The following is a 9,890-nucleotide window of genomic DNA, read 5'->3' as shown; positions in this document are numbered from 1 at the left end:
AATCCAAATTTATACCGTGAATGTGTAAAAATTGTTTTTAAGTTATTCAAACAATATCTACATTAAAAACCATTTAATTTTTTTTAAACTTTATTACAACTTTATTCCTCTAATTAGAAGAAAGAAAAGCAAAATCAATGAAAGAAAGAAATTAATGCAAAAAAAAAGAAAAATCAATGTTAAAAAAATGTTATTTTTTATACTGAGGCTCTATGTTTCCTAAATTGTTAAAGTACTTCTTTACAATATCCTTTAGTAGATCTACAAGACAATTCATTAAAATGCTGTGCTTCTAATATATCACTGTCATTGTTATAGCTGTTCAAAATATAATCATTTTTTTCTTTTATAATTTTCAACATCAAGTTTTCTTTTTCTTGACATGAAGATTTTTTTTCAGTAATTTTTGTCTTTTTTGACTTAGATTTTTTTTTTCATTTCCTGAAGCCTATTTAGTTCATTTTGAACAGGAGTGTTAATGTTGTTCAAAATCTTTTCGTTTTTTCTTTCATCACTTTTAACATAAAGTTTTCTTTTTCTTGTCATAAAGATTTTTTTCGGCATAAAGCCTTCATCAAGAACTTCATCAAGAGCTGCTTGCATTTCATTTTCATTAACTTTACCCCTAGTAGGTCTTTCATTTCTTCTTTTTTATGATACACCTTGTTAAACTGTAAAAAAAAAATCTGTTTAATTTTATTCTATTCATAAGTTGTTGAATTAATTTTTATAAAGATCTTAATTATAAAGATCTTTTTTATAAATACAAACAAACATAAATAAAGATTTTATACACACACATAAACTTTATATATATATATATATATATCGGTCATTCCAGCTCAATTCAATTTATGCTTGGCACCATGCCATCTCAGATTTTGCTGATTTTTGGAATACAAGCTTGAATTAATAAAAGGAAACTTCACTCCAAATTTTAGTGTCTGACTCCTTACGGTTTCAGAGATATTGATACTTGGTTCCAATCTCTTTTTTAACTATTTTTTTCAGCGCCATTTATTTGTTTGACTCATTGCACGACACAATTAGCTTTAACTTATGAAATACTTGTTTAATAGTGGTAAAAATTTCTACCTAACTATTTTTTAGGGTGAGGAACTCAAAAATCATGGGTAAAATACACAAAAATTTAAGCTTCTATATGAAAATTCAATTTCAAAATGGTGTAACACTTTTCGTAAGTTTTTTGATGCCCCGTACAAAAAAATGTTTATCTCCAGATGCTTAAAAGATAAAATTCTGAAATTTTTTCCTAATGTTTTATATGTAACAAACTCCATAATACAAAAAAACTGCAGGGTTTTTTTTTTTTAAATCAGATTTATTTTTATTCAAAGTTTTATAAAAAAATTAGGAAAAAATTGTTATTTTATAATGAAAAAAAATTATTTGCATTTATTTTTTGCATTTTTTTAAAAGATTTTTAGAATCTTGCTGTCTCAGGTGCAGTTCTAACATATAAACTTGTTTGCATTTCACATCTAAGATCATTATGTTTAATAGCTAAAGGATTTTCTATTTTCAAATCTTCAAACAATAATTATTTTAAAATTGTTTCTTACAGAACTAAAAAATATGAATGATAAAGAAATATGTTCAATTGGAATAACAAATAAAGAAATTTGTAACAAACAAACATATGTAAAATCCCATGATATCAAGAAAGTTTCAAGTCTTAATGATGTTGAAAAAGACTTGATAATTAGTCATTCTGGCATTCAATATGATGAAAATGCAACGGTTTGCCTACACCATGAATATGTTTATTTAAAACGTTATTCGGCAATCCACATAACTTGCTGTGATCCATTTAATTCACACAAAGGAAAAAGAAGAAAAGGTATTATTACTTAATCATGAAACGTTTTGAAAACTTTATTGTAATTTTATATAAATTATATATATTTTTACAAAATATTTACTGAAGCAGTAGTTATCACTTATGTTTTTAGGAGGATGTAAAGAAATTAATATGCAACTTGCTAGGAAATTGAAAAATATTGGTATTAATGTTATTCCTGGAGAAAAGATATGTCCTTCATGTATGATTAAATTTATGTCATTTAAGGATGATGGACAAATGGAACCAACTTGTAGCCAGGTTTATGAAGATGAAGATAATGATCCTAATATAAACGAGTTGTTAAAAAAAAATCTTAATTCTTCTTTGACGATTATGAACATAAGTCCTCTCAAAATGCATGCAGTAAATAGTCACTCTAGAGTTGCTCTTGGCAAAAAAAAATTGTTACATGTTCAAAAAACAGTAAAGTTAGGCATTGCAAGGACTTTAAATATAGATCCTGAAGAGTTAAGCCAAGAAGATTCCTTCAATAAATTATCTAAGGAAGTCAAAGGTAAAGCAAATGACATGGATATACTTATTAGAAAAATCAAAGAAAAAATGTTAATTTCCAATCGTAATCAGAAAATTCAACTACTAACACTGGTTCCAATTTCTTGGTCACACAAAGATATAGAAAAAGAATTTAATGTTACTAATTACATGGTGCAGATATCACGCAAATTGCTGCAGAAAAATGGTATTTTATCTTTTCCTGAAAAAAAAAAAGGGAAAGAAAACACCTCAAGAATCAGTAGATAAAATTATTGAATTTTATTGTAATGATGAAAATAGCAGACTAATGTCTGGTAAAAAAGATTTTGTTAGTATAGCTCGAAGATCTCACATGCAAAAACGTTTGATTCTCTCAAATCTAAAAGAGCTATATGCAAAGTTTAAAACCTGTTATCCAGATATAAAGACTTGTTTTTCTAACTTTTGCTCACATCGTCCAAAATGGTGCATTACAGTAGGAGCATCTGGTACGCATACAGTATGTGTGTGCACCTACCATCAAAATGTTAAGTTAATGATTAGTGCAGTTGAATTATCAAAGGATTATCACGAACTTATTGATATGCTTGTTTGTAGTAGGGCTAACAAGAATTGCATGATACATCGTTGCCCTATGTGCCCAGAAGATTCTGCATTAGTACATTATCTTGAAAATGAGTTATACTCTCAAGACGATATTGATGAAGATGATGATTATTGTATAGATTATAAACAATGGAAAACAACAGACCGATCTGCGCTATTAAGTCTAACAGAAACGACAAGTAGCTTTATTAATATTTTGAAAAATAAGTTACAAAAACTTACTGTTCATTCTTACATTGCAAAAAGTCAAGCTGCTTCTTTAAGAAAGTTAAAAAATGAGTTAAGTAGTACTGAGGTTGTTGTCCTTTTAGATTTCTCAGAAAATTATGAGTTCGTTGTACAAGACGAAATACAAAGTTTTCACTGGAACAAAATTCAAGCAACATTGCATCCAACAGTAATTTATTATAAAGAAAATAATGTCCTCAAATGTGATTCATTATGTTTCATCTCAGATGATTTACTGCATGATGTAGATATGGTTTATCATGTGATGAAGCTAGCAATTGAACATATTAAAAGCAATATTTCTCATCAAATAGAAACTGTCCATTACTTTTCAGATGGGTGTGTTGGCCAGTACAAAAACTGCAAACACTTCATAAATATATGCCACCATGAACAAGATTTTGGTATGAAATGTACATGGTCTTTCTTTGCAACAAGTCACGGTAAATCACCCTGTGATGGTATTGGCGGGACTGTAAAAAGACTAACTTCAATTGCTAGCCTTCATCGAACAACAACAAATCATATTCTTACAGCATCTGCAATGTTTAATTTTTGCCAAAACGAAATCAAAGGAATTAATTTTTATTACATATCTCAGGGGCGTGTCTAGGGGATGTCTGCTACGTCGCTGGACATACCCAAAATATGAATATATATATATTTTTTCACAACTTCAATATTTTGTTGAATAAATATGATGCGTCGGTAGATAAAAGCAAACAGAGCGAATAATTATAGCAAACTAAAGCAATAATTAAGCAAACTATACAAGGTAAATTGTTCGAGTGGATGGTAAGAAGTTATTAATCCGGGATAACAGTTAGATTTACGGTTTGGTATTTTATTATAGTGCTTGTCAAATCGAGAACGGTCTAAAGTTTATTAAAAAAAAACGATTTATATATTTAAACGGAGGTTATTTTAATTTTTGAGTTAAACAAATGAATAAGAAACTTGAATGGACATACCTTTTTTTATTAAGTTACAAAGTACTTCATTTTTTAAATATTTTCTTTTATTAATTAAAAAAAAATAAAAGTTATTATTTCTTAGAAAACAAATTTTGGACTTCCCCTTCCTATCACACCCTGAGTAAAGTTTTGATCAAATTCTATTGATATTTATTATTAGGAGGAGAATACTATAATTAACAACAAGCATATATTAAAATATATCAATCGACATCCCCAATTATTTTATACAAAGCTGTGTATCTTTTTAATTAATTGCATTTTGATCAATATAAAAAGATAGAAAGGGTTTTAAACATTATAAATTAAATTCGGACTTCCCTTGATACATACACCCTGTTTGGTATGTGTTTATAAAACATTTCTTAAACTTAAACTTTAAACAGTTTAATTATTTGCTTAAAATGTTGACTAATTCTCAAGTTCAAATAGCTCTCCAAACAAAATGCCAATCGTAGTTAGTCCATTGGAAAGAAAGATTGGAAAAAAATATTTCTTGTTTTAAAGACAAACATCCAAATATGAATGTTGTAGAAAACATTAGAGGTTTAGACACCTTTTTACCAAAGACTTTTTCAGAAAAACATTGTGGCAATTTCATTTGTTTAAGGTAGAAATATTGATTTCGTTTCAGTGATTTTTTTTTTATTGTAAAGCTTTCTTTTATTATTTTTAAGCTTTCTTATTATTATTGTTAAGCTTTTTTTATTGAACATTTATAAATTTATCTTTATATTAAATCCAATGTAAAAATAACAATAATGAACTAGTTTTCTTACAAAAATATTTTTTATTGAAAACATTGCAATTGAAAAATGTAATTGTATAACTATGTTTTTATGTGCATATCAGGTCTCAATCAACTGGAAACTGTCTGTACAGTTCTATCTCATTAGTCATCACTGGGAATAATTCTGTAGTAAATGATTTAAGATTATTGACATCAATCGAGCTTTTCTTAAATGCAGACTTCTACTCAAATCATCCATCTTTTCAATCTGTTTTTTGTAACAATAGAAATGTTTTTCCTTGTTTAAAAAACATTCTGTCGTTGTCAGTATCAAAAAATTCTTTAGATACAAGAAAGGAAGGCAGAGAGTTAGTACAAGAAGAAGCTGTTCATAATTGCAACGATAAAAACTGGTCCTCTTTCCTTTATGTTCTTGGATTATCAAGCATATGTGGAAAAAAAATAGAATGTCTTTACCCAGATAATGGCCTTACTAAGTACAAACTATTATTTGGCCAAATTATTTATCCCCGTATGACCTCTTTTGAAAATTACGAGTCTATATCTTCTTTTTTGTTGTGAAAGTTTTTCAAATGATTTTTCTGTCCCTTTTCAACACAATCATTATGTTCCATTAGTACTAAAAAACAATTTGAAACGTAAAGCTTCCAATGAAAGTAACAGGATGTTACAGGCTAAAATTACTTTTCATAACAAATCCAAAGATCATGATGACCTTATGGAATCTAATTTAAAAAATAAATCTTTGCATCTTTGCAACCAAATACCAATACCTAGTTTTAGTAAAGTAACTCAATCTATACCATTTTCTTTCCCTTCCTATAATTATGATATTGGTTATTTGGTTTCTAATTATGCTAGTTATTCCAGTGTTGCTAAAACTTTAAGTAATTCTGAAGTTCAACATTTAGTTCAATCTGTGTTTGTACCTTGTAAAACATTTACTTTTCCTAAAAATTCAAATGGACGTAGCTTTCAACTTGCATGGATAAATAAATTTCCATGGCTTACTTATTCAAAGATATTTGATGGTGCTTTCTGTTTGCCATGTGTACTTTTTGGTCACAGCTTTCCTTCAGAATGTACTATAGTAGAAAGGCTATTCAGTAAACCATTCAACTACTGGAATGATGCTTCTGCTCACTTTAAGAAACATGTATTTGGAAAAAATAATAATAATCTAACCTGCAGAAACAAAGGATTGCATGTTAAAACTGCTGAAGTTTTGTTTTCTTTATCATCATTTTGGTCTTTTAAAGCAGAGCCAATTGATATAACCTCTCAAAAAATAATTCAATCACAGATTTCTGAAAATCGTAGATTGTTGTTACCAATTATTGAAACAATTATTCTATGTGGCCGCCTTGGTCTTCCTTTAATAGGTCATCGAGATAATTCAAAATTTCATCCTGGTAGAAGCAAATCTCCTAGTCCTACTGCAGGAAATTTCATCGAACTACTTCATTTTCGTGTCAAAGCTGGCGATAAAATTCTTGAAGATCATTTAAAATATCATCAAAAAAATGCATCTTACATATCAAATACATCTCAAAATGAGCTGATAAAATGTTGCGGAGAAGTAGTTACCGACAAAATAATAGAAGAAATCAAAAAGTCTCAATATTTTTCTATTATTGCTGATGAAGCTTCAGACAGTTCAAATAAAGAGCAACTTTCTTTGGTTATTAGATTTGTTGATTCTAATTTAGACATAAAGGAAGAATTTGTTAAATTTATACATTGTTCAAATGGTGTTACTGGCGAAGGTTTATTTAGTGTTTTACTAAAAAGTTTGTCTGTTCTTTACTTGGATATTATAAATTGTAGAGGACAATCTTATGATGGTGCTGGAGCAATGGCTGGACATACTAAAGGGTTGTCTGCTCGTATTTTAAATTTGAATGAAAAAGCTATTTTTACTCATTGTTACAGCCACAGACTTAATTTAGCTATTTGTGCATCATGCAATGTGCAGTCTATCAGGAACCTTTTAGCTCATGTAAAAGAGGTATCATACTTTTTTAATCTTTCTCCAACCAGGCAACAAAAATTAGAAGAGCATATTGATAAAATTACTCCATTAGCTTCCAAAAAAAAGTTAAAAGATGTTTGTAGAACACGTTGGATTGATAAAGTTCATGGCATGGATACTTTTCAAGAGCTTTTTATACCTGTGGTCTCCTGTCTTGAAGAAATGTCCTTAAATATCAATAAAACATTTAATCATACAACATCTACTTCTGCTTCCTCTTTACTGAAGTTAATAACAGGTTTTGATTTTATTGTTGCACTTTGTATAACAAGAAATGTTTTTGATGTAACTCTTCCAGTTACACGATTGTTGCAGGCAAAAAGTAATGATATTTATAATGGTTTGAATCTTATCCAGGCATTAAAAGATGCTGTGTCTTCTCTTAGAAATATAGTTGATGAACACCATCAAATATGCTATGAACAAGCATTAAAAATTGCATCCAAGATAAATGTTATAGAAGAAAAGCCTAGAACTTCATTTATTTCAAAAAACAGACCTGATACTCCTTTTGAATCTGTCTCTCATTATTTTAAATTGGTTATCACTATTCCTTTGTTAGACCATCTGAGTACTGAGTTAAACACAAGGTTTAATGATACAACTTTAAAGTGTTATAAAGCACTTGTCTTAGTTCCTTCAAAAATGATTGCAGAAGTTCAGTGTTCTAGTGATACTAATTGGAAAGATCATGTCATATCTTTCAGTGACTTTTATATAACAGACTTACCAAATCCACTCGCTTTATTAGGTGAGCTTAAACTGTGGGAAGTATATTGGGTAAATTTTAAAAATGAGCTTCCGTCTAATATTACCGAAACATTAAAAGCAATAAATTTTCCTGGCTTTGAAAACATTAAGATTTGTCTTAAGTTACTTGCTACCTTACCCTTAACTTCATGTGAATGTGAGCGAACGTTTTCTTCACTTCGACGTCTAAAAGATTATAAAAGAAGCACAATGGTAGAGGACCGCCTAAATGGTTTAGCTTTAATGAGTATTCTAAGCATGGGAATTTCGGCCTTCGAAATCGACGAAATTAAACGAAATTCGTGTTTCAATTTCGGATCGAAATTGAGAACGAAATTTCGATTTTTTGGATTGTTTAATTTCGCGAAAAAATTTCGTATAATTTCGGGTCATTGAAAGTAACGAAATTGACACGAAATTAAACAAGTTTTAATTTCGAAATTCGTGAATTTGTAATGTTTAAAAATTTCGTCTTTCGAAATTCAATATAAATTTCGATACGAAATTGAAACACGAATTTCGTTTAATTTCGTCGATTTCGAAGGCCGAAATTCCCATGCTTAGAATATTCACACAGAGATACCTATAGATGTTGAAAAAGTCATAAATAAGTTTGCTATAAATAATCGTAGGTTGTGTTTTAAATAAAATTTTAATAAAAATATAATAAAATAAAATAATTAAAAAAATATATAACAAAAATATAATATATAAAAAATATAAAAGTATTATCTTAAAAAGAAAAAAATCTTTGTTTAACGGCTATTTTCATAGCCACACATCTTTGTAAAAACATTATTTGGCATTGAACAGTACAGTAAGTATAGCCCGCAGTTTATTTACTATTTGGTTTTCAACTTTTTTTTTTGGAGGGGGGCCGAAGTTATAGTTTCGAAAAATAAAGTTCATATTACGTCAAATGTATTAAAAAAGCCTAATTTCGCAAACAGTAGATAAGGAACAGTGTCGCAAATATCCCAAACCAAGAGTAGTATACGAATCAACTAAGTTGACTCATTTCCTCCTTGCGTGCTCTCCCTAAATAAGTCGATGCGTGTATTACTTCATGCGTGCTCTCCCTAAGTCTAAAAAAGTGCGATATCAGAGATTTTTAAGAATTATTTTTGCTTCATATAAGAATAGGTCGTGTGTAATTGTTAAGCGTTGGTGCTGACTATGGTTATCATCATTTTCTTCTAAAAATAGATAGCGTGCGAAGCGATGATGCTTGATAATGGTTAGTATCATGTGCGATAAAATATCGGGCGATTGCTAAGCCGTCTTACTTCATGTGCGTTTGTCAATGAGGAAGTGGGGGGTGGGGGGGGGGATGCTAAAATTTAACATTTTTGGGGAGGGGTTAAAATTGCGACTTACCCAAAAAAATTCCTGTACACGCCCCTGTATCTAAGGAGTCAAACACAATAATTCGAAGTGAAATGGAGCAAAGATATGCAACTGCAAAAACATTACCAGGCACTCGCACCTATCACAATTTTGTTCCAATAAGTAACACAAAAATTGGAACTAAAATTGTTTCTGAACAATTGGAGTATTCATTTGTTTTTAATTTTCAAACTGATGAAATTATTAAAGAATTCTTGTCTAATATAAGCATTGGCGCGTTTGTATGTTTGATATATGATAACAATCCATGGATCGGTAAGGTAAAGGAAACTGATGTTGAAAATAAAGACTTTCTAGTTAGATTCATGCATCCATGTTACCCTTCAAGGTCATATTATTGGCCTTCTAGAGATGATGTGTGCTGTGTTCCATCAACAAACTTATTGTTAATGATTAATATTCCAACAACTGTTACAGGAAGACAATACAAAATCAGTGAAATAGATCACCAGAGCATTGAAGATAGCTGGGCAAACTTTAAACCAGAGAACTAATTTGTTATCTTTCAAAGATTTTTTATTTTTATTAAATGTGGAAGATTGTCAATTCTTATTGCCTATTAGTTTTAGTTTTTCTCATTGCAATTTAATTATTTTCATGGTTTTAGTGTAATTTTGAAATTTTTTGGGTTTATTATTATAAGACTTTGAATGCGAATAAATCTGATTTAAAAAAAAAAACCCTTGCAGTTCTTTTGTATTATGGAGTTTGTTACATATAGAACATTAGGAAAAAATTTCAGAATTTTATCTTTTAGGCATCTCGAGATAAACATTTTTTTGT

General features: G+C 29.1%; 2 protein-coding genes across 2 annotated transcripts; both read left to right on the top strand.

The window, feature by feature from the left end:
* Positions 1–813: 813 nt before the first annotated feature.
* LOC145193787 (uncharacterized) lies at positions 814–9,756 on the top strand. Its single transcript, XM_090097622.1, has 3 exons — positions 814–1,861; positions 1,974–3,800; positions 9,113–9,756. The coding sequence occupies exons 2-3, from the start codon at positions 2,514–2,516 to the stop codon at positions 9,599–9,601; spliced, it is 1,776 nt and encodes a 591-aa protein (XP_089953748.1). The 5' UTR covers positions 814–1,861; positions 1,974–2,513; the 3' UTR covers positions 9,602–9,756.
* Positions 3,812–8,096, top strand: LOC149894129 (52 kDa repressor of the inhibitor of the protein kinase-like). Its single transcript, XM_090069136.1, has 2 exons — positions 3,812–4,777; positions 5,020–8,096. The coding sequence occupies exon 2, from the start codon at positions 5,583–5,585 to the stop codon at positions 8,094–8,096; it is 2,514 nt and encodes an 837-aa protein (XP_089925262.1). The 5' UTR covers positions 3,812–4,777; positions 5,020–5,582.
* Positions 9,757–9,890: the final 134 nt, after the last annotated feature.

Source organism: Hydra viridissima, unplaced genomic scaffold, assembly GCF_058129835.1.
Source record: "Hydra viridissima isolate aposymbiotic clone 2 unplaced genomic scaffold, HvirCarnegie_v1 scaffold_1, whole genome shotgun sequence".
In the NCBI taxonomy this organism is placed as follows: Eukaryota; Metazoa; Cnidaria; class Hydrozoa; order Anthoathecata; family Hydridae; genus Hydra; species Hydra viridissima.
This window is presented reverse-complemented; position numbering and strand designations above follow the sequence as displayed.

Coding starts and splice junctions, on each gene's coding strand:
- LOC145193787 (XM_090097622.1), top strand. CDS start 2,514: ATGTTACTAATTACATGGTGCAGATATCACGCAAATTGCTGCAGAAAA. Junction 3,801..9,112: donor ATTACATATCTCAGGGGCGT/GTCTAGGGGATG, acceptor CCTGTATCTAAG/GAGTCAAACACAATAATTCG.
- LOC149894129 (XM_090069136.1), top strand. CDS start 5,583: ATGTTACAGGCTAAAATTACTTTTCATAACAAATCCAAAGATCATGAT.